The following is a 25,572-nucleotide window of genomic DNA, read 5'->3' on the forward strand; positions in this document are numbered from 1 at the left end:
ATATGCCATTTAGCAATATTGATTTCATCCCATTTCATTCTTTTGGGAACCACTATATTGTGGTTTAGGTTGGCCATAAAAAGAGTGGTTAAACCTTTAACCCTGTCTTCATAGGCTGTCCCTAGAGCATTTGTTTTCATTAATTTATAATATATACGATATGTTATCGTAATATTTTCGCTTCCTGATAACATATTGAATCCCTGGGTATAGATTTTCAATCTTAGGAATCTTGATAAATGCTTATCTGTTAAAGATACAACATAGTTTGGGATGCATATAAAATATGCATGTCCATCGGTAAGGGTTGCTTCAACCATTCCAATTAAGGAATCATTAAAGGCAAGGTGTCTTTTATCCCGTAAAATCACCAAGCAAAAGTCTGTAAATCCAATCGAATTAATGGTTTTACAGCAAGTTGAACAAACCCTAAATGAAGATAATTATATTTAGAAGAATTTTGGATTATTTCTCGAACAGAGAGTAAAGATAAATCTTCATTTTGGTGAGATATAGGAATTGTTTGTTCGACAGTTTTGATGATAAAATCAGATTCAAGTGACTCATCATTTTGAAAAGATCCTTCAATATATATCTCATTTGTAGGAACTTGTGGTAAGTTCCAATTTTAGAGTGATTGTTCGATATCTGAGTACCGAATTTCTTCAAGATTTTTAATAGACATCGTCTCAGTAAAGGCTGTCTTGCCAATGCTAGTAGATTCTATTGTTTTGCTTGTTTTTGCAGATTCTGAATCAAAATTACTTTGAGTAGAAAACCATCTAGTTATTTTGGATTTTAAACTTTTAGAAGGGGTAATAGTATTTTGGCTAATAGAAGCAGTGCTATTAGATCTGTCTAATTTTGTATATATAAGCTATTTCAAACATTCTAATATACTAACTCCAATGGATTTTAATTAAAAGAGTGGCTTGTCAATAATAGAATTCCCTTAAACAGCCTTACTCACAACGGGCTAACGGCTAGAGGGTATTACGACAAGGAAGCCTCGAACCTCTTTTAACTTGAAGCTAAATATAAAATGAGGGATAGATCTATTCCATAAAGATTTGTACAATATACAACAATTTTTCTAATAAATTCAACTTCAAACACAAATGTTACATATAAAAACCTAAGGTACTATGCGCTCGACCTCACGATATATATATATATATATATATATAGGGAAAAGGTACTATACGCTCGACCTTACCATAGCACTCCGTAAGGTCGAGCGCTGTCAACTTGCTAGCCGTCGGATGGAGAAGTTTGAAATCAACGGTGGGCGTCAAGGCGGGATTTTCCCGTGAGAGACCGGTCGTTCCGGTTACATTGAATCCCTAGTCCAGCAACCTTCTCTCTAAAGCCCTCCATACCAGCCCTCTCTCTCCCTCAATCCCTGCCACGAGCGACCTCCACGTGCAACCCTCTCTCTCCACCACCAGCAACGTTCGCCTCCACCTCTCTCTCTCTCTCTCTCTCTCTCTCTCTCTCCCTCAATCGGTACCACCAGCCGCGGTCGCCTCCACCTCTCTCTCCCTCCTCTCCCTCAATCGGTACCACCAGTCGCGACCGCCTCCACCTCTCTCTCCCTCATTCCCTACCACCACGCTGTGCGGCCTCAGATTACAGGTAAGACCCCTACCACCACGCTGTGCAGCCTCGGATTGAGCCTTACAGGTAAGGCCTCTGTTTTTTGGTATTTTCCCTATTTTTTTTCTTTTTCAGATTGAGATGCTCTGGATCATGTGTTTGATATATTTCTCGTCCATTCAAACATTGAAAATTCCAAAATTTGATTTTATAAGATCTTATTCTCGTCTGGATGAAGTCTGATTTCTAAGAATCAAAATGGATGGTTGCGGTTAGACCTACAATCATGTTCCTTGAGTAGTGTAAATTCGATGAAGATGGTCTCTCCTCTATCCATCTCCAATAAAGGGGAGGCCACTGAGTCTTCTTCTAATCACACTCTTAACGGCTGTGATTGGAGTAAAGAGAGTTGCTCAATTAGGCAGACCACACAAATAGAAGGAGAGGAGATGAATTTCTCATATTTTTTTCTTTTCTGCTGTCTTTTCCTCTCTTGGCTTTAGATGTCCAAGTAGGGTTGGACGTGTGACCCTTATGACCCACCCCTGTTGGGGACAGGATCATAAATAGGAGGCTCCTAGGGTATCTCTTGGAGAACCACTTTCAGTTCTCATTCCTACAAATGTATTTGCAGCATATGCCATACATTAGCAAATGTCTGTTAACCTATCTCTCACATGCACCCAACATTTCCACTATGAGTAGTGTCTACTCTTGGCTCAAAATCCCATGTGAGAACAATAGGTGGACAGCTAAAAGCTTACCATTGAATTTCCATAAAGATAAAAATACTTAAATGGTGAAATAAAAATATCTAACAATTTAAAAAAATGATGGAGAAACCTTGTGAAAACAATTTGAGGTGCCAGGAAGCTTTAAAAGGCTCGATGGAGGTTTTAATTTATAAGATGTATCTAGAAAGTCCTGGGAAAACTAATGGATCTCATGTTAGTGTATATGAGGCTTTCATGGAATCCTAATGTAGGTGGTACACATTCCCATCCATGTGTCAGCTGCTAAGTGACTTAAGAATTAGTTAAAACCAGTGCGTGATCAAGTTAATTCCATCCAAGGATAATGGACCTCATGGTTAGGAGACTTGATCCAATCCTCCAATGGGAATATTCAATTTAGCCTATCACTAGTACTCATGAACAAAGTGAACATCTACAGTCCTTTGTGATGAAGGGCTTATGCAATAAGATGCTTGATAGTGCATGTGTGTGTAATCCGATCCATCCATCAGGTGGGCCCAACCGTGTAAATGCTCTTGTTTGTCTCAAATTCAACTCATAACCTAGATCCAAAGAAACTATGGGCACCTGAACCTTGTATTTTTAATTGGTGAAGCCAGTAACCTTGTTGACTTGGACAGTGGCAGAAGATTGCTAGTGGCCCTGTATTATTGTATCTAGTGCTAACACTTGTTCCCTAACCTGAGATTCTAGCAAATATCCTAATCATGTTAAGCATACTTCTTGAAATTGGATCTACTTGTTGATGTCAGAAATGTAACAGAAGCAAGTTACATAGGAACCATGAGAAAGAAAAAGTTATCTCTATGATGCAAAACCATAATAGAATTCACAATTGCAATAGACTGAATTTTCTATCTCTATTGATAACACCACCAGAATCTACTTCTGGCAGCTTCTCTTACGTCAAAGCCTTGGTTTCAGGTAATTTAGTGTCTTTTTCTAAAACTCTATCATTCATCTCTTAGTGAACAATTGCAATAGACTGAATATTTCATACTTATGTGATAAGGGACAAGAAAATCAAACATGATGCGAGGTGTCTTTAATAGAGGTTACCCAAACCTACTGTCTTGGCTCTATGATCAGATTGAGAAGCAAATATTTATCCAATTTGACATGTTGGTTTGGCTGTTACTCTCAAATTTAAGCAAATTATTCTGAGCATTTAGGTATTGTTGGAATGGCATTACTTTCCAGTAGCTCGTAGGGATGGAGTTACATTTTCCGCACTCGCCTTTTTTTTATTTCAAAATTCTCACAGCCCATAATGTTGAGCTTGCCAGATCCCACTGGTGGCGACTTGAAAAAAGAAAGAAAGAAAGAAAGAAAGAAAAGGATCGGTCAGATTTTTTTATCATGTTTCAGTTTTGGTGGTGAGTGGGTGATGTTGCTAAGCTTGGCGTCTTGGTAGTATCTCTTCTATAATCTATATACTATCAAAACGTACTGTGATAGCATTTTCTGTAGTTCTAGATGAAGGCTAGTTCATTTATTTTCTTGTGCTTGAGACCCAAATCAATATCAGTTTTTGCATATAAAAGGAAAAAAGGTTTGTTTTATCTGTTTTTTTTTTTTGTAAAATTTACTTTTGTATTTTTAATTGGTGAAGCCAGTAACCTTGTTGACTTGGACATTGGCAGAAGATTGCTAGTGGCCTTGTATTATTGTATCTAGTGCTAACACTTGTTCCCTAACCTGAGATTCTAGCAAATATCCTAATCATGCTAAGCATACTTCTTGAAATTGGATCCACTTGTTGATGTCAGAAATGTAACAGAAGCAAGTTACATAGGAACCATGAGAAAGAAAAAGTTATCTCTATGATGCAAAACCATAACAGAATTCACAATTGTAATAGACTGAATTTTCTATCTCTATTGATAACACCACCAGAATCTACTTCTGGCAGCTTTTCTTACGTCAAAGCCTTGGTTTTAGGTAACTTGTCTTTTTCTAAAACTATATCATTCATCTCTTAGTGAAATTGGTTATTGTTAGTATATGAGAGACATTATTATAATTTCTATCAGGGCATGTACTATAATGGTAAGAAATACCATTATTGTAATTTCTTTTCTTTTCTTTCTAAAAAAAAAATTTAGACTATAGCTACGGCTATTAACCGTCACTTTTTATCTGGAAACCGTAGCTGTTACTAACTTCCGCCTATTCGTAAGATTAAATACAAATATAATCTGTAGCTATATGTCTTTTGAGTTATGGAAAGTATAGCTACGGATTTAAACCGTATGATTTATTCGTAGCCATATCTTTAAGACCTATGGATAGATACCTATTGCTACCAACGGCTTTTATCCGTAGCTTTTTCCACTTTCTCTGTTAGTATAAGTTAATACAATCTGTTGCATAAATTGTATTTTTGATTTCATACTTTTAGGGCACCTTTGGGCGTCCGTGGTGGGCCCCACGTACATGATATGTTGGGGGCCACCACTTTAAATTTCTAAACTATACATATTTCTAGAAAAATGATATTTTACTTTGGCCAAAATCAGATCCATGTGATCGGGAATCAAATCCCAAAACGGGACAAGTTGAACATAGTGAGACACTACAATAGAACATTTTGTAAATAAGCAGTTTTCCAGAAGGTGTTTCTTAAGTCACGGTTGCAAGTGGTGGTTGGATATGCTTATTCATTTAGTGGTTTGTAGAGATGCCTGTCAAGTTCTTTCTCTCTCTCTCTCTCTCTCTCTCTCTCTCTCTCTCTCTCTCTCTCTCTCTCTTGCTTTTGCTTTTCCTTTCATTAAATTTTTTTTTTTAAAGCTTCCATGTTAAAAGATGTACCATTACTTGGTTGTTTCATCTGCAAAGAAAGATGCCTGGAATGAACATTGTCATCTTAATTTGCTATGCTTACTGCTGCAATACAAAGCTACTATGCAAGAAATTCTTTGTTATGTTAGCATGACCATGAGTTGTAACATGCCCGCTTTGCTTTGGGCTACAGGCTGTGTGTTATTCTTTTCGCTTACTAGCGTAGAGCCATCTCAGGCCTGTTGTAGAATTATTCTGCAAGAATCCTTTCGCTCACCCATATTGAACGTAACTTTATTGCAATGTAACCACAAATGTGTTGTTTTTACAAGAGATGTTTGTTTCTTGCAGGGGCCAAGGAGCAGCAATAGCTCTTCATCAAATCCGGAATCCAAAACTAAAGACAAGTGTGCTGTAATGTAAAGAAAGCATTTGTATATGATGTATTTCCCTCCCAGTTTTGGCCAATTTGTTGTAATACATGATAAGAACATCACCTAAGCAATCATCATTTGTGTGAATTTCCAATCAGCTTTTTTTTTTTGGTTATGTAAATAAAATAAAAATTATCTAAAGCAATAGCCTTGTTAAAGGACTTTCATTTCGAGATAAGCCAAACATCACCATATGTTCATCATACAACCTCAGCATCCAACTGGGTTGGGAAGGGTCTTCTCATCTGAATGGTTTTCGAGATATGCCCTTCAAAAGTGGGGGCCCCTAGTATCAATGGTCTGGATCGCTGAAGCACAGTTCTGTTGACACAAACTGCAAACTGGAGGATACCATCCATGTACATGGTCTGCAGATATCAAAACACCAATATCAGAGGCTATCAAGAAATGTGTGTATTAGAAGTAGCAATTGCCTCATGTTGTCAGGAAAAATAGACATGTCCCAAACCTGTTGACAAAGGCGGTCGAACGATGACCTGTCAGCCTTGAATAGCAGTGCCTTTGTTATTGTAAACTTGCATTGAATGATCTCAGATCTGCACAAAAACAAAAAGTACTTGAAATTGGTAAAAAATAAAAGATAACAAAAATGCAACCCATGAGCAAGTCAGCACATTGAACAAGATGATAGGCACGTACTTATGCTGCAATTCATTTCTAGCCTCAATCAGGCGATTTGCAAACTGGCCAACCTGCACAATGAGAAGCTCTCCACTCCTTGAAATCTAAGTGTATACAGACTAGTATTTTGTGCACCTCTCCACATGCTGTGAGCTTGAATCTTAATTTGGCAAGAACATTCCACAGGACCATCACCAGGTTCATATGGCAAAACAAATTTCCTTTGTTCCCCCACTCTTTTAATTAGTTAATTAGTTAATACTAACACTAACAGAGAAATCATAGTATATACTAATAGAGAAAGTGATATTAGTGTTAGTTAATACAATAGACATGTGATATGTTGGCAAGAAAGACAGTTGCATGTGAAAGTTCACAATCACATGCATCCCATGAATGGAACCTTCACCAAGAAGCAATGTGTGACATGCATCAATTGAACCCAAGTGCAGTTAAAGGAGCGGAAGTTATGTCCAGTGGGCAGCCCATTGTAGAAATTTTTCCAAGAATCATAAGAATTCTTGCTTTGGATATGATTGGCAAAACGGAATAGTAATGCCAACCCCAAATAGTTGGGAGTTGGGACAAGGCTATAATGATGGGTTGAACACAATAATGAAAATTTGCACATGAGGTGCGCATATTTATTAGCTTTGTTCACCTGCAGTAATGTTCTTCTTCACACCCTCGAGGACATGGAATGACCGAAGGCAATGTAAACTGCTTAGAGTGAGGCAAAGCCAAGCTACCATTTACTAGCGCCTCCAAGACCTCTTTTGGTACAAGATTGTTGTTCTTCATATTACTTGAAGAACATGACTGTACACTGTCATAGTTCGCCATGAGAGTATTATCTTCTTCATCCGATAATTCAACTGGACAAGGCTCTTCTAAAGAATGTGAAGATGTCTCATGATCATGTTCTGAATTTGCTGGTAATCCCAGAGATTGCAAATAGAGTCTCCTACCAATCTGAAGTTCTATTGAACCAATATAACAAAAACAGTAGCTACATACAAGGCAGTCAACCAGCAAAACAGGAGAAATTAGTGAGCGATATGTATATACGAGAGGCCAATGTAAGAAGAGTGAGACTAAACCACTGCATGACCTCCACACTCGTTGGATGGCGGTTACTCATCCACCATACACGTGGGACATGGCATATATGTATTTCAATGCCAACCACCAAAATAGTCAGCCCCACCGTGGGTGCAGCAAAGCCCAAAAATCACACCGAATGACTGATCTTAACCACGCATCCAACTAATTTGGACATTTGACCAATTTCCTCTTAGGCGTGTGTTGGCTGCAAATTGGATGGCTACATACATCCAATAAGTGCGATTTCAGGACGCAATACATCCTCATTAGAACCGAGTGACCATGTATGCCACATGTACAGTGGATGAGGCACCACCATCAAGAAATCACAGAGAAACCATATAGAAGTCTAGCCCAAGAATATGAAGAAACTGCAAATTCCAAAGAAAGAATGGAAAAATGAAAGATTAGATAGAGATAAAAGCAAAAACATGGTCATTGGCACAACCTTATTCGAACTGTGTTGAGCACCAACAAGCATTTGGTCCCTAAAAACCAACTCCCCCTTTTTGAATTCCAAGCTTGCATAGACAGCTGCAGTTGCCAATCCAAATTGAAGATATCACAATTCATGAGAAGTACAATAAAAGTGAATAGACAGTGCAAATAGATTTTTCTAAGGGAGTGTTTGGGTTGAGGGTATACTACAGAAAGCAAATAATTTTCCTTTGATTTGACATTTCCTTTTTTATCTCTCTTTTTCATTTTTCCTTTAGAAAGGCTTTCATTTGACATCTTTCTCTGTTTGATAAACACAAAAGGAGAAGGAAATCAATTTCCTTTGCTAAGCAAGGGAGTAAAACCTTTTTTTTCAAAATATCAATTGATGGGAAAGAGGTTTCTATATGATGTGACGCTTTTAGTACAAAATTGGAAGGAAAAATGTTTCCCTTTGAAAATTGAAATTCAAACCAGACAGTTTCTGTAGTAAAAACGAATAGGAAAAATGTTTCCCTTTGAAAATTGAAATTCAAACCAGCTTATGTCACACTTGTACTTTCCCTTGCCTTCCCTAGTTTACCGTCAATCCAAACACACCCTAATAGATCACAAAATGTAAAAGATAATCCTCAACATTGAAAAGGCAAAGCATGATCTACGAATTGTTTCTAGCATCATTCGTGATGCCTTTTCTAACTTTTCCAATTTTTCCTGTTTTCTCACACATTAGTAATTGAGCACAAAACTCTTTAGACCCAGTCTGCAAAAAACCATAATCTTCAGCAAAGCATTGGAATGCAGCTGCAATATACTATAACTGAACTGTACTCTATAGTATATACTGTACCGAAGTGGGTTAAATTGTATTAACTAACACTATAACAGAAACTCAGAAACATTTCAAATGAAAGATGGAGCTTACATGCTTGGAGGGAAGAATAGCTGCAGCTCTTCTGATGGGAGCTTCAGCCAGATCAGCTACAGCAAGGAGAATGGTCTACAATATGGTGGAGGTGAACAGATGGGGGTGAATGACAGCTATTTCTACGGTGGGTTGGGTGAAACCCAGAAGATATTCAATGGCTTCAATGGGTTGTGGGGAGAAGTTCCATTAGAGTCTGGTTATGAATGATAGCTTTTTCTACGATGCAAGTGCAATGATGTTGGAGGGAACAAAGCCCAAGGGAGGGATATGTACAATTGACTGTAAAATCATAAATTGGATTGTTCCAGTCTATGAAAGATAAGGGAAAGCACAAAATCTTGCAATCATACCAAGTCAATTAATATTTCTCACTTATTTACTTCTATGTATGTTGTAAGTGATCGGGACCATCGGACCTTAGATCGGGCATATCTCGCAATCCGGAATGAGTTATCTGACGTAAAATATATGATTTTGGGGTAGAACGAGCTACTTTAGCCAACCAACCCCGCTACGCCGGGTTGCGCAGCCCGGAATTGCGAAAAACCCCTTGATCGATGGTCGTTTCCCTGTTTTAATTTCGTTTTTACTATAAATAGTAAGTTTTAGTTTGATTATAACTCTTCATCCGTCGGGCTTTAGGAGTTGCGCCCAACGTGAAAAGAGCTTAGAATAATTAGGAGAACGGTTTGGTGAAGCCAAATAGGACACTTACTATTTTTGGCCGAAAACCTTGCGCACTAGTAGACATCACGACCGTCTATAAATAGTAAGTTTACTATTTATAGTAAGTCGCGGATTCTAGGAGTTTGAGTTGTAGTTTGATTATGATTTCTTTCCCATTGCTTGATACCCTTATTTAAAGGGTTGTGAACTCGTTATCAATTATTCATCAATCAATTTCGAATTTATTAGAATTTATTTCTATTTTTTGCTTTCTTTCCTCGTGGATTCGAGAAGTCTTTGTGAGAAGTCCAGAGAAGTTTTATTGATTCAGAATAGTTATCCTCTTGAAGAAGTCGGTGCTCGACCTTACGACCTTCCTTGCGTCAGTTTGGTATTAAAGCGAGGTTTTTCCTCGGATCGATGACTTCAAACGACTGGTCGAGTAACAATCCCATGGGCGGTGCTCCAGGGAATTTACATTTAATGGCGGTAACTTTCAAGGCAACGCAGCGAGAGAATCGGCAAGTCATGCAAGGGCTGCAGGCTTCCATCGACCGCATAGTAGATCTCTTGGCGGAAACCCTAGGGCAACTCCATGTTCCTGGTGGTAATCCTCCACCACCAATTGTCGAGACTCGTAATCGTCCTGATCGCAAGATAGTACCGGTAGTACATCCAAGGGTCATTCCTAAGGAAGAGGGATCTAGTGAGGAGGAGATCGATGACATAATCTTCCAACACCTCAGACAAGGTGGTAATCGAGTAGATCGAACAAATGGAGAATTCAAAATGTGGGTTGATATTCCTAGCTTCAATGGCCAACTATACATTGAGGATTTCCTCGATTGACTTTCTGAAATTGAGTGATTCTTTGACTATATGGACATTCCTGAAGCAAAAAAGGTCAAGTTTGTGGCGTACAGTTGAAGGGCGGAGCTTCAGCTTGGTGGGAACAATTGCAACTTGCACGAACCAGGCAGACGAAAGCACTAATTCGTATATGGCAGCAAATGAAGCAACAACTACGTGCCTGATTCCTCCCTAACGACTACGATCAGATATTATTTCAACAATATCAAAACTGTCGATAGAGTAGTCGGTCGGTGAGAAAATACACAGAAGAATTTTACTGCTTGGTGGCGCGTAACGATTTGACGAGACTGAATCACAGTAAGTCACCCGATTCAACGTTGGATTGTGTATGGTGATCCAGGATTGAGTCCAGATGCAGTCCGTCTAGACGATGAATGATGCGATCAAGTTGGCTACTCGTGCGAAGTGCAACTTGAACATCCTAACACACGGACCTATCCTATGCAAGGATTCTGTGGGGGCCCACCCCAGGGAACTGCACAGCCTAAGGGGAAGGAGCTCGTAGGAGCACGCACTCAACCTCCTACGTTTGAAAACCGAGATCAGGGAAGCGGGCAAGCTAGACCCCAAAGGGGCGTATCAACTACTGCTGGTCCAAGTAGAATTCCGAATCCCTATGCTCGGCCAAGGCCCAATAACTGCTATCGTTGTGGCCAACCGGGCCACCTATCAAATACTTGTCCTCAGCGAAAAGTGGCAAACCTCGCCATCAATGATGGTAGTGTTGATAACACTTATGAAGATCCAGATATTGAAGAACAGGAGCATACCACCGAGGACGAGGCAGATGATTCAAGTTGGATTCAGCAAGATCACGGCGAGTCGCTCGTCATGAGGCGACTATTATATGCACCAAGAAAAGAAGTGCATCCACAGCAGCATAACATCTTCCTCACTAGGTGTATGGTGAATCGAAAGATTTGTGTCATGATCATTGACAGTGGGAGTAGCGAGAACATCGTCTCCAAGGTCATGGTGGAAAAATTGCAATTGAAAACGGAGCGTCATCCCTCTCCATATACAATCGGTTTGGATCAAGAAGGTCAGCGAAACAAAGGTAACTGAACGGTGCACCATATCCTTTTTAATTGGTAAATATTATAAGGATGAAGTAGTATACGATGTGGTTGATATGGAAGCATGTCACATACTACTCGGTCAGCCCTGACAATCTGACCGTGACGCCACTCATAAAGGGCGAGATAATATATATATCTTTGTCAAGGACGACCGAAAGACCATATTGGCCCCTATGGATCCAGAGGGACCACCTGAAACTTCTAAAGTGGAGGGTCGTTTTCTCTTAACCATACGGGACTTCGTGGAAGAATCAAAGGAAACAGGACAGACTTATGCATTAATTGTAAAAGGGGAAGAACTCGAGCCTACCAACATCCCTGAAATACTAAGGCCCCTGCTACATGAATTCAAAGAAATCTGGCCCGATGACCTTCCCGATGGGTTACCCCCCATGCGGGATATCCAACACCATATCGACTTTGTCCCTGGGTCCAGTTTACCGAATCATCCCCATTATCGAATGAGTCCGAATGAGTGCGAGATTCTGCAGGGACAAGTAGAGGAGTTGATCCGTAAGGGTCTTATTCGAGAGAGCATGAGTCCATGTGCTGTACCAGCTCTATTAACTCCAAAGAAAGATGGGAGTTGGCGCATGTGTGTCGACAGCCGAGCCATCAACAAAATCACCATAAAATACAGGTTTCCTATACCACGGTTGGACGATATGCTGGACATGCTAGAGGGTGCAAAAATATTCTCTAAATTGGACTTAAGGAGCGGCTACCATCAGATTCGAATACGGTCGGGTGATGAGTGGAAAACAGCCTTTAAGACCAAGGAAGGATTATATGAATGGATGGTCATGCCCTTCGGTCTTTCGAATGCGCCTAGCACATTTATGAGATTGATGAACCAAGTTCTGAAACCTTTCATTGGGCGGTTCGTTGTGGTTTACTTCGATGATATTTTGATATACAGTCAAGACGAAACCACCCATATGGAACACCTCAAGAAGGTCCTTCAAGTGCTCACTAAAAATAAACTGTACTTCAATTTAAAAAGTGTAGCTTCATGACTGATAACTTATTATTCCTGGGTTTTGTCGTCACATCCACGGGCATTCGGGTGGATGAGGAAAAGGTGAAGGCAATCAGAGAATGGCCGGTTCCTACAAATATTCACGAAGTGCGAAGTTTTCATAAACTGGCGACATTTTATCGTCTGTTCGTGAAAAATTTCAGTACCATTGTTTCACCAATCACAGATTGCATGAAGAAAGGGCAGTTTCAGTGGACTGACGAAACCGACAGGAGCTTTGCCGAAATCAAGCGCAGATTATCCACGACCCCGGTTCTTGTACTTCCCAACTTTGACAAACTGTTTGAAGTCGAATGTGATGCCTCATATGTCGGAATTGGGGGAGTTTTGTCTCAAGAAGGTAGGCCGGTAGCCTTCTACAGTGAGAAACTTAGCGATGCACGTAAGAAGTGGTCTACATATGAGATCGAGTTATACGCGGTGGTCCAGGCACTGCGGCACTGGCGACATTATTTGATTCAAAGGGAATTCATACTTTACACGGACCATCAAGCTCTCAAATTCATTAATAGTCAAGCTAACATTAACCGTGTGCATGCTAGATGGATCTCGTTTTTGCAGGAATTTACATTCGTACTAAAACATAAGTCAGGGCAACAGAACAAAGTAGCTGATGCATTGAGTCGCCGTGCAACTTTGTTAGTCACTATGAGCAATGAGGTTGTCGGGTTCGAGCGCCTCAAAGACATATATGCCGATGACGACGACTTCAAGGACGCATGGGTTAGATGCCAAGAAGGTCACCCCGGCGACTTACATATGCAAGACGGGTTCCTTTTCAAGGGAAATCGACTGTGCATCCCAAACAGTTCGCTAAGGGAACAGATAATCCAAGAGCTACATGGAGGTGGCCTCAGTGGACACCTTGGGCGAGACAAGACGCGAGCTCTTGTGAAAGAACGGTATTACTGGCCGCAATTGATACGTGATGTGGGAAAGGCAGTCCAACGTTGTTATATTTGTCAGACCTCCAAGGGGCAATCTCATAATACGGGCCTCTATACCCCGTTACCCGTGCCTGACGGCCCTTGGGAGGATTTATCTATGGACTTCGTGCTTGGTCTCCCACGAACACAACGCGGCATGGATTCGGTGTTCGTGGTAGTAGATCATTTCTCCAAGATGGCGCACTTTATTCCATGCAAGAAGACTCTCGATGCAACACACGTGGCGAATCTATTCTTCAGAGAAATTGTGCGGCTACACGGGGTTCCCAAGACTATTACTTCTGACCGTGACACGAAGTTCATAAGCCACTTTTGGCGGACTTTGTGGACTCGATTCGATACACGACTTCAGTTCAGCAGCGCCTACCACCCACAGACTGACGGTCAAACTGAGGTTGTGAATCGCACGTTGGGAAACCTCCTTCGATGTATTTCAGGAGAAAAACCGAAGTAGTGGGATTTGGCTTTGTCTCAAGCGGAGTTTGCATTCAACAACATGGTGAACCGCTCGACAGGGAAATCCCCGTTCCAGGTTATTTATGGACGAGTACCTCGCCACACACTAGACTTGGTCCCTCTGCCCAAGCTCCCAGGCATGAGCATTGCAGCGGAACATATGGCTGACAAGATCATGGGCATTCATGCGGAAGTACAAACCAAGCTACATGCCTCGAACGAAAAATACAAGGAGCAAGCCGACAAGCATCGGCGACAAAAAGTGTTCGAGGTGGGTGACCAAGTAATGGTCCATCTGCGCAAAGAACGATTTCCGACTGGAACGTACAACAAGTTAAAGAATAAAAAGATTGGACCGGTACCAATCATCCGAAAGATCAATGACAACGCTTATGTTGTTGATCTTCCAAATGACATGGCAATCTCACGGACTTTCAACGTCGCGGACCTGACCGAGTATCATGAACCAGAGCAAGATGAGAACTCGAGGACGAGTTCTTTTGAAGTGGAGGGGACTGATGTAGAGCGGGTCGCGGACAGTTTCATGGCCAAGATGGATCAGAAAAGGCCCGGTCGATGACAGAAGTGATCCGGACCATCGGACCTTAGATTGGGCGTATCTCGCAATCCGGAATGAGTTATCTGACGTAAAATATATGATTTTGGGGTAGAACGAGCTACTTTAGCCAACCAACCCTGCTACGCCAGGTTATGCAGCCCGGAATTGTGAAAAACCCCTAGATCGACGGTCGTTTCCCTGTTTTAATTTCGTTTTTACTATAAATAGTAAGTTTTAGTTTGATTATAACTCTTCATCCGTCGGGCTTTAGGAGTTGCGCCCAACGTGAAAAGAGCTTAGAATAATTAGGAGAACGGTTTGGTGAAGCCAAATAGGACACTTACTATTTTTGGCCGAAAACCTTGCGCACTAGTAGACATCACGACCGTCTATAAATAGTAAGTTTACTATTTATAGTAAGTAGATGATTCTAGGAGTTTGAGTTGTAGTTTTATTATTATTTCTTTCCGTTTGCTTGATACCCCTTTTTAAAGGGTTGTGAACTCGTTATCAATTATTCATCAATCAATTTCGAATTTATTAGAATTTATTTCTATTTTCTCGCTTTCTTTCCTCGTGGATTCGAGAAGTCTTGGAAACAATCTCGAAATTTCATCAATGGGTCATGCTGTGAGCTTGAATCTTAATTTGGCAAGAACATTCCACAGGACCATCACCAGGTTCATATGGCAAAACAAATTTCCTTTATTTCCCCACTCTTTTAATTCTACTTTTCTAACTGAACGCAATGACAGAATAAAAAAATGCAAGAAAACAAGGAACCAGTGGAATAAATTTCCTATTGATACTGGATACACTACAAGCAAATTTTTTGTCATAATTTTAAGTATGAATACTCGACAGCCAAACAATAAATACAATTACTGATCAATTCCTTAACATAAATATCACACATATAACTTGTTTGATTACTTGTAATAAGCATAACAGTTAGACTGCAGATCTGTTTTACATACATTGGCTTTCTAACTGAATACATGGATAAAGCTACAAACAGCTAGTGAAGTGATCATTCTAGCTGATGAACTCACAAGCGATGAGGAACATCTATGCTCAATTTGAAGAATCCTTTTTGAAGAAAAAAATTGCCCATCCTTGACAAACAAGAGACGTATTGACTCATTTTCAATTTGGAGCCTGCCCTTATGCCTAAGGGTCGACTGCTTGACTGGGCCTGCACAGCCATGGGTGTATTATCTAGTATGTCAATCTTGTAAGCCTGATGAAAAGATTCAGCCAATAGTCTACACTCAGTAGAGAAAATCAGACAGGTAATGATTCTCCTATCCGTAGCTACCTGTACATTTCGCCAGTCACTATGCTGGGGGCCACCACTCTCCCATACATCACTACCACCACCACCATCATCCACACCATTCATATCAAATGAAAGATGGAGCTTACATGCTTGGAGGGGAGAATAACTGTAGCTCTTCTGATGGGAGCTGCAGCCAGATCAGCTACAGCAAGGAGAATGGTCTACAATATGGTGGAGGTGAACAGACGGGGGTGAATGATAGCTATTTCTATGGTGGGTTGGATGAAACCCAGAAGATATTCAATGGCTTCAATGGGCCGTGGGGATAAGTTCCATTAGAGTATGGTTATGAATGATAGCTTTTTCTACGATGCAAGTGCACTGATGTTGGAGGGAACAAAGCCCAAGGGAGGGATATGTACAACTGATTGTCAAATCATAACTTGAATTGTTCTAGTCTATGAAAGACAATGGAAAGCATAAAATCTTGCTATCATACTAAATCAATGGATATTTCTCACTTATTTACTTCTATGTATGTTATTAGAAAAAGAAAATGTTATTCAAAATTTCTACGACCTTAAACCACTGATCAACAACAGTTGAATGTTTCATTGTCCTTGAAACATGCATACAAATATTCTATAATAAGAATATGAAAATCGAAAAAATAACTGCACGTTCGTGCCAGGAAAATGAAATCACTCCCGCTCGTCGACATTAAGAGTAGTGGATGCTTCAATCTTCCGTGATCTATAATAGGTATCTTCATAGTAAATAATTTCAAGATATTCCTGCATACAAAACGACCAGAAAAATTTTCAATTATACATCCATTGAAACTTAACTATATGCATGAAAAGGAAAAGAACAAAAAATTGTAGGCATCAAAAGGAAAAGAACATATATTTAAGTTATTGTTTTAATAAAAGGGTTAGAATTCGTACATGTAGCTGATGGCGCAAGCTTGTAGACATTTAAGACATCATGCCTTTGGTACCGATCAATCTAATCATGTGAGATTATATAAGTACATGAAAATCGAAAGTATATATTAAACATTCATTAATAAATGCCTTGATAGTTATTTTTTAATTACCTTGATTTAACATCCTACCACGACCCTGTACTATATTTTTTCCTCTTGGCCTACCAACTGCTTTTCCCTTTCCTCTTTCAATGTTAGTGCCATAACTGTGGAGATAATGAATTTTGTTTAAAATAATGCAATGTATGTAAGAAATCAAATAAAAAAACAGGGAAAAAATATATACCTGGCTTCTTCAGATGCATTATCAAGTTGGTTATATATAGGACAATTTCGTTTATCATGCCCAATAACCCACTTGTTACACCCACGGCATAACTTACTATTCTCCTCCCTGCCAGATTTAAATCTTTTACTCGTTCGGCCTTTAGTACTAACAACTATCGGATCAAGTACTACGTAAGAGTTCTTAGAATGTGCATTAAACAATAGATTGCTTTCACCACCCTCGACATTCTTGACAATACTGGTTTCTTCTTCGATTCCACATTTTTGACGAACATTTGCAACCAAATCTTCTAAAGCTGATAACACAGGTTCCATTATTTCTGGAGTCCTCGTTCCTTCATTTATTAAATAGTTCATCATACGAGATATTTTATTGCGCCCCAAAATGGTTGACTCATCAATGTTTGAAGACAAATGAGTTGAGTCACTTTTATTTTTTTCTTTCGCATTACGTGTCCACCTTTTAAGTATATAATGAGAAGGCATTTTTATGATGGATTCTTCCTTGAACACAACTAATAAATGCCTGCAAACAATCCCACGAAATTCGAAGCTCTGACAAGTACAAGAACCAACCCGTTCATCATGGTTCCAAATAATTGTATACATTTTATCATTCCTTCTATAGTCGAATATATTATATTTACTTAATGGTCCTTCCCTTACTACCAGCTTATTAACAAGTAAAGCACTTTCCTTCACCTCTACTTGAAAGTCATAAAATACTTCTCTTGTATAAATTTTTGCCATCTCTATTTCAATATCGATCGAGGTTATTGCTACAGGTATACTATATAAAGTGTCACAATCCGATTTCAACTCATTATGCCGACGTTTTTGTAAAGCGCGATCATATCCTTCTGCAAATTCTAATAACGTTGACTTATGACTTACAAAATAATCAAAGAAGGCATTCATGCCTTCACTCCGTTGTGTCGTTGACATCCCTGCATAAAACGTTTTCTTGACATAAGCTGGAATCCACATTTTACGTATCGTGTACAAATCTTGTAATCATTTATTTTCTTCAAGGTTATAATCTATAATCATTTTCGACCATAATGCTTCAAATTCGGCTTCCTCATCGCACATATATATACAATTTCTCCAATCAGTGTTGAATGAGGGGTTCTCATTAATTACTTTACATAACTTCTTTGGAAGCTTCTGAACAATGTGCCACATGCGCAACCTATGCTCAGTATTTGAAAATACACTTGCAATTACAGCAGCAATTGCTGGATCCTGATCTATGATTATGGCCTTTGGAAGCTTCTCACCCATTGCTTGTAACCATGACTGAAATAACCATTTGGAATCTTCAATGGTTTTACCAAACAGAAGTCCGACACCAAATAAAATAGATTGCTTATGATGGTTGACTCCGACAAATGGACCAAAAGGCATATCAAATTCATTTGTCTTGTATGTTGTGTCAAAACATACAACGTCACCAAAAGCTTCATAGTCTATTTTTGAAATATTATCTGTCTAAAAACAAGATGTCAATCTACATTCATTGTCAATCTGGATTGCATAGGTAAAATTATCATCATTCCTGTGTTTATTTTGAAAGTAAAGAAGCTAACTCTTGAGCTTTTTTGCCATGTTTGTCACGCCTTTGAATTTTAAGAGCATTTCTTACATCTTCATCAATAAAACCCATTTTCTCATGTCCTCCAGCTTCATTTGTAAAAAATTTAACACTTTAGCTACACCAATACCTGCTTTTCTCATGTTATCCATGACAACCTTATGAGAATCTGTAAAATGTCGATGTGATCGTAAACAATGAACCTTGCTTGGACTCATTAAATTGTGATTATGTGCTTCCACAAATGTCTTAACTTTCCATCTATCTGATCCATTCTTGTGAACTACAATCTTTGCCTTACAATCACATCTTGTCATGGCTCTTGGTCTCTTTTTATGATCTGTTTCTTCTATATGCTTGCAATGTTGATACCCTTCCTTAGAACATATAAAACTTCGCATAATTGTTTCACCCGTTTTCATGCTATTCCGCGTTGAACCTTTTCGTATACTAAATCCACACCATCTAGCATATTCATTGTAGAAATCATACGCAACATTTTCAGAAATGAATACCATACCAACAATTGGTTTCACTTCTTTGGGTGCTTCTGGAATGAAATCATATGGATGTGAGATTGTTTCTTCATTATGATTTGTCTGGTGTTCATTATGATTTGTCTGGTGTCCATTATGATTCTCTACACCTGCATTAGGTTGTGACTCCATTTCCCCAACTACAAGTTCAAAGTAAACATAAATTCGGTTAACCAAAAGCTACGAAATAAATATGAGGGCACAAAAATTACTATTTATAAATGAAGAGGAAAAAATATAAAAGAAAAAAAAAATAACAATCATTAGCTTAATCTAGTGAATCATATTGGCATATCAAGCCTTTTTTCTTTTACATGTAAAAACTGATATTGACTTGGGTTTGGAATTAGGGAAGCTTCAGTTTCAAAATGTCGGCATGTATAATCAAGGTTATAGATATGCTGGGCCTAGGCCAAGCAACTACAAAATTTTGAACACGTCCAGCCCGACAATTCAATATCTAGGCCTAAGTCCTGCCCACTGATAGCTAGAACTATGATAATCCCTTGTGATATTCTCGATATTATGAAACCTACTATTAAAACTTAATAAAAACCTACATACAAATTATTCTTGTTGATGTTAATGGAACTTGGAACCCTGACCCATGGCTGTGGAGAGTTCCGTTTGTCATAAAAGCTTGACCGCATTATTGCGAAATCACCAAAACATATGTATTGTCATTGTTCAAACACTAGAAATCTATCAAAGACATGATCCAGAGCATCTCAATCTGAAAAAAAAAAAGAGCAACAACAACAAAGAAAATCCCAAAAAACAGAGGCCTTACCTGTAAGGCTCAATCCGAGGCTGCACGGCGTGGTTGTAGGGGTCTTACCTGTAATCGGAGGCTGCACAGCGTGGTGGTAGGGAATGAGGGAGAGAGAGGTGGAGGCGGTCGCGGCTGGGGGTACCGATTGAGGGAGAGAAGGGGGGAGAGAGAGGTGGAGGCGAACGTTGCTGGTGGTGGAGAGAGAGGGCTGCACGCGGTTGTTGGTGGTAGAGAGAGAGGGCTGTAGGCGGTTGCTAGTGGTGGAGAGAGAGGGCCGCACGCGGACGTCGCTCGTGGCAGGGATTGAGGGAGAGAGAGGGCTGGAATTGAGTCCGATGGAGAGAAGGTTGCAGGGGTCTGCACGCGGTTGCTGGTAGTAGAGAGAGAGGGATGCGGGCGGTTGCTGGTGGTGGAGAGAGAGGGCCGCACGCGGACGTCGCTCGTGGCAGGGATTGAGGGAGAGAGAGGGCTGGAATTGAGTCCGATGGAGAGAAGGTTGCAGGGGTAGGGGTAGGGATGTAATGTAACCGGAACGACCGGTTTCAACATTTAAAATCAGGTTTTGACGGGAGCCGTTGATTTTTTATTTCAGCATCCGATGGCCAGCGTTATGCCAACGCTCGACCTTACGGAAGCCTATGGTACGGTCGACCGTATAGTACCTTTTCCCATATATATATATATAAAGCTATTTTTTAAAATTAATGAACAATTTTAAATTTTAAAATGTTCTATGTAATGAATTAATTTTAAATTTAAATAATTGTCATGTGAAAATTACAATAATTTTGTGTTAGAAATGCAAAAATAAAATCGGCCTAATTTATTGTTTGGCTGATTTGACTCGACTCAACACAATTCCTAATAATTATAAGGTAATTCTACAAAATACCAAACTCATTGTTACAGTATATACAATCCACACCTTTTATTTTTTAAAGGTTATCAATAAATTATCCCATTAATTTAATTAATTATTATCAGAGTACTTTCCTTTAAATTTCTTAACAGAAGTGGGGTCAATTTGGGTGAGCAACTGGTTGGCAGCTCGAGTAAGCAAACCCCATTCATAATTTAGATGGACCACACGATTGAAAACAGTGTAGAGGGATAGCTTACCCTCCAAAATGTTTTCCCTTGGTGTGAGCCACCTGGAATTACCAATGAGCCTGATTTTTGGCCCCAAGACTAAATCTTGGCGTGGCATCTAATGTTTGGAGTGGATTTAATATAATCATCATAGTGGACTTTCTAAATCAAGATTGAGAGTCTCTCTCTCAACTGTTTCCTTTGGCGTGGCCCACCTAAATCACATGTCACCCTGATTTTTGGCCCTGGTACAACTGTGGGATTACACATCTAATATTTGCAGTGTCTCACATACACATCACAGTGGGTGGGACCCTTAAAAAATCAAGGGCAGGCCTCCTGTAAAATTTCTTTTTAGCATAAATTAGGAACACAGTTGGGAGATGCATTTAACCCTTGATTTTCTAAGGGCCTTGATATTTATTTAAAAATTCACTCTGACCATTAGATGTGTAATCCCACATTCGGCTTAGAGAGAGAGAAAAAAAAAAATCAAGCTAACCATAATTCAAGTTAGCCACACCAAAGGATCAAAATAGTTAGAAGAGACGTCCACCCTTGAATTTTATAGGGCCTACCATGATGATTATAAGAAATCCACTCCAATCATTAGATGTCACACCAAAATTTTAATGTAGGGCGTAAAATCAGACCAGTCTATGATTTAGGTGGGCCATACCAAGGGAAACAATTTGCAAGGAGAGCATTCCTACTACACGGATTCCGATCATGTGTCCACTGGAATCATGAATGGAGCTGTTTTTTTTACAGCCTGAACCTAAAATTGGATGACTCGCCTGGTGGTCTGCAGCCTAGATTTCACATGCATGCATGCAGGTTTGTGTAGTGCATGTGGACCACACCATGTAAAATCATTTTCAAAATCATGAAATGGGCCACACCATGTAAAATCATTTTCAAAATCATGAAAATCTTGTGGTGCATGTGGACCACTTTTTTATTTCTTTTTTTAGACATACCCTGTACTCACACACGCCACGTGGGTACTCAAACCCGTGACTTCAGTCTTGAAACCCACAGGGTCTACCATTAAGCCATGAGTAGGGACCACCTGAGTATTCAAATGGCCTGATTCATACATCTAGAAGTTATATCCACCACATAAACACAGTCTTATACCCACTTACACTCACGAAACTCTAGGATTGGATATAAACCTTAAAGATGGACGGTCTGATTGGACCTATCTTGAAGATCCACAGTTTGATTTTATTGATATTCAAGATGAATGGTTTAATTGAACTGACCTTTAAGATCAACAATCTGATTGGGCCGATTTCAAAGATGAACTATCTGATTAGACAGGTCTTGAAGATGAATGATCTAATTTGACCAATCCCAAAGATGGACAGTCTAATTGGATGGTTTTTCAAGATGAATTGTCTAATTGGAAACGTTTCCAAGATTAAGTGTCTAATTGGAATGATCTGGAAGATGAATGGTATGATTGGACCGATCTCAAAGATGAACAGCGTGTCTAAGAGTTACCTCATCAATTAATGGTTCATACCATTTAGTAAAACGCCAGGAACCTGACCCAGAATCCATTTAACTGTAATCACGTTTGGCTTGATTGACACGACGTAGCATGATGTTGCTTGGATTTAAGAATGGAATGTGGGGTTAAAGGTACATACATACAGACATACGTACAACATATATTATGATTATGTATCTACATTCATCGTTCATTCTCGTTTTAGGTTTGGGCTGGCTCGGGTGGAAGCGGATTGGCTGGTGTTTTCATGTCACCAAGTTCTGTGGGTCTTATCATGAGGTATGTGTTATATCCAAACTGTCCTTACATATGGTGAGCTCGTTGTAAGGCTTGAGCCAAAAAATAAGACAGATCCAGTAGCCCCATGAAGTTTTTAATGGTGGGGATTCAATAACGACTGTTTCCTATGGTATGGTCCACCTAAGATTTCTATCTTCTTTATTTTTTAGATCATGCCCTAAAATGAGCTGTCAAAATAGATGGAAGGTGTGGATGTAAGGCCCTTACATAGTGGGCTCCACAGTTAGGATTCATTGACCAAGCTCGATGGATCCAAGGATTCACCCAAACCGCGCGCCACCAACTGTGGCTTTAAATGGCACGGTTTTGCATTCGGGTACTTTTCAAAAAGCTTCCTCATTAATTTAATTTAAGTATCATTCCACTGAATATGGTTATCTTTCTTAAAGGGCTGTCCGTTAGCGGCTTGAGTAGGCCACTCTCATTTTTATGTGAAATCGACCCGGACCAGCATAAGAGTCACCTCTTTTAAACATGAATCTCAAAAATCAGCCTCATCCATAGTTTAGTGGACCACATGGTTAGAAAAAATGTATTGCTTTCGAAACTGTTTCTTTTGCTGTTGATGGGCCTGAATTTTAGGCCTAGGCCTGAATTATGGCTTGGCATCCAATGAACCGAGTGAATTTCATATATTAATCATGGCAGGCCCTGACCAATGGGCTAGGCTCGGGTCAAGGTGATTAGGGAGGGTGACTCATGGTATCGAACCGGCTCAGGTCTGACCAATTCTGAGTTGACTCAAATGAGTTGTGTCTGGCTCGTCTGAGTCTTAAAGCCATGGAGGCAATGGTTCCTGTTATGGGTAAGAATAGACTGACCAATAAGATTTCTATCTGCTTCATTTTTTGAATCATACCCTAAAATGAGCTGTTAAAATAGATGGAAAGTGTGGATGTAAGGTCCATACATTACAGTGGGCCCCATAGTTAAGATCCACGACAACCTCGATGGATCCGAGGATTCACCCAAACTGCGCCACCAACTGTGGCTTTACATGGCACAGTTTTGCATTCTGGTACTTTTCAAAAAGCTACCTCATTAATTTAAGTATCATTCCACTGACTATGGTTATCTTTCTTAAAAGGCGGCTTAGTGGCTTAAGTTGGCCCACTCTCGAAAATCAGCATCATCTGTAGTTCAGGTGGACCACCTGGTTGGAAATAGTATATTGCCCTTGAAACTGTCTCTTGTTGTGGCTGGGCCTGAATTTTAGGCCTAGGCTTAAATTATGGCTCGCATCTAATGGATGGAGTGAAATTCATATATTAATCATGGTGGGCCTTGACCAATGGGCTGGGCTCAGCTCGGGGTGATTGGGGAGGGTGACTCATGGTTTCAATGGGGTCAGGTCTGACCGATCCCAATCTTGACTTGTTGGTTGTGACCCATTATCCAGTTGGGCTTGACCCACTAGATCCAACCTGCACAAACACACTCAGGTTTAGTACGGGGTGCAACTTGAGTGGGTTGGGTCAGCTTGAAGGTCAACCCAAGCCCAACCCGGCCTCACTGGACCCAACCTGCATCTGTACCTGACTCAGTGGTGTCCAACATGAATCCAACCTAATCCAACCTGAATGTGCTCAATCCATCCCAACCTAAATACAAATCAGGTTAGTGTTTTCCGATCCGAATCCAACCTGAGGATCTTGACAACCTGACCTGAACTTAGTTTGGGTCAATTGGTTTCGGGTAGTTGCAGCCCCAGGTTTAAAAATGGAATATAGTGCTATATGGGCTGGGTTGGGTCGGTTCATCTAGCCCAGTCCATTGATAAGCTATATAGCCGGTTTAGGCAAGGTTAGGTGCGATGAAAACTATGAGCTCAAGACTCACATAAGCTAGTGACAATGTAGTTCTTAGCTAATTCTCATGAGATTTTCAAATTTTGATGTTTTTCTTATGATCTTGTTAAGAAAATATCACTATATATATATAAAGATATATATATATATATATATATATCACTATATATATATATATATATATATATATATATATATATAAAGCTATTTTTAAAATTAATGAACAATTTTAAAATTTAAAATGTTCTATGTAATGAATTAATTTAAAATTTAAATAGTTGTCATGTGAAAATTACAATAATTTGCGTTAGAAATGTGAAAATAAAATTGACCGTATTTATTGTTCAGCTGGTTTGACTCGACTCAACACAATACCTAATAACTATAAGGGAATTCTACATAATACCAAACTCATTATTATAGTATATACAACCAGCAATATATATATATATATATATATATATATATGGGAAAAGGTACTGTGCGCTTGACCTCACGAGTCCATCCCATGAGGTCGAGCTGTGTGGGCCCCATCGTGATTCGTTTCGAACATCTACCCATCAGTCAGATTTCATCGTGGGCCTAGGTCTCAAAAATCAAGTCAATCCGTGACTTGTGTGGGCCACACCACATACAGAAGTGGGGAGGGGCCGTGCACCATTAAAACATTCATAATCATTTTTTGGGCCCACTGAGATGTGGTTTGCAAATCCAGCCCATCCATTATGTGTGTCCCACTTGGATGAGGGTTCAGACCAACTTTCAGCAGCATTCAAAACTTAGGTGGGCCCCACCAAGTGCTTTTATACGTTTTAACGGTGTCTTCACATGATTTTAGATGCTATGGCCCACCTGAGTTCCGTATACGGCTGATTTTTGGGATATCTCATAATTTAAAGGGGACCCATCAAATGCACGGTGTTGATGGTTGCCACGCATCATGGTGGGGCCCACATAGCTCGACCTTACGGGAGCTTATCGTGAGGTCAAGTCGCATAGTACCTTTTCCCTATATATATATATATTAATTAGGTTATCAATAAATTATCACATTAATTTAAGTAATTATCATTGGAGTACTTTCCTTTAAATTTCTTAACGG

At 39.7% G+C, this 25,572-nt stretch overlaps 1 protein-coding gene and 1 long non-coding RNA gene across 3 annotated transcripts; one reads left to right on the top strand and one right to left on the bottom strand.

The window, feature by feature from the left end:
- The first annotated feature begins 1,396 nt into the window (after positions 1-1,396).
- LOC131227692 (uncharacterized) lies at positions 1,397-5,707 on the top strand. The gene is made up of 2 exons (XR_009162453.1): positions 1,397-1,683; positions 5,484-5,707. It is a non-coding gene; the product is annotated as an uncharacterized LOC131227692 (long non-coding RNA).
- Positions 5,708-16,357: 10,650 nt separating this feature from the next.
- On the bottom strand, positions 16,358-17,906 carry LOC131227753 (protein FAR1-RELATED SEQUENCE 5-like). 2 transcript variants are annotated; one of them, XM_058223558.1, is made up of 3 exons: positions 16,851-17,906; positions 16,676-16,770; positions 16,358-16,584 (listed from the first exon to the last, which is right to left on the bottom strand). In XM_058223558.1, the coding sequence occupies exons 1-3, from the start codon at positions 17,837-17,839 to the stop codon at positions 16,580-16,582; spliced, it is 1,089 nt and encodes a 362-aa protein (XP_058079541.1). In that variant the 5' UTR covers positions 17,840-17,906; the 3' UTR covers positions 16,358-16,579. The 2 variants fall into 2 exon arrangements, with proteins under 2 accessions (XP_058079541.1, XP_058079540.1); XM_058223557.1 differs by having other exon boundaries at positions 16,358-16,770.
- Positions 17,907-25,572: the final 7,666 nt, after the last annotated feature.

Source organism: Magnolia sinica, chromosome 15 (assembly GCF_029962835.1).
Source record: "Magnolia sinica isolate HGM2019 chromosome 15, MsV1, whole genome shotgun sequence".
Taxonomy (NCBI): domain Eukaryota; kingdom Viridiplantae; phylum Streptophyta; class Magnoliopsida; order Magnoliales; family Magnoliaceae; genus Magnolia; species Magnolia sinica.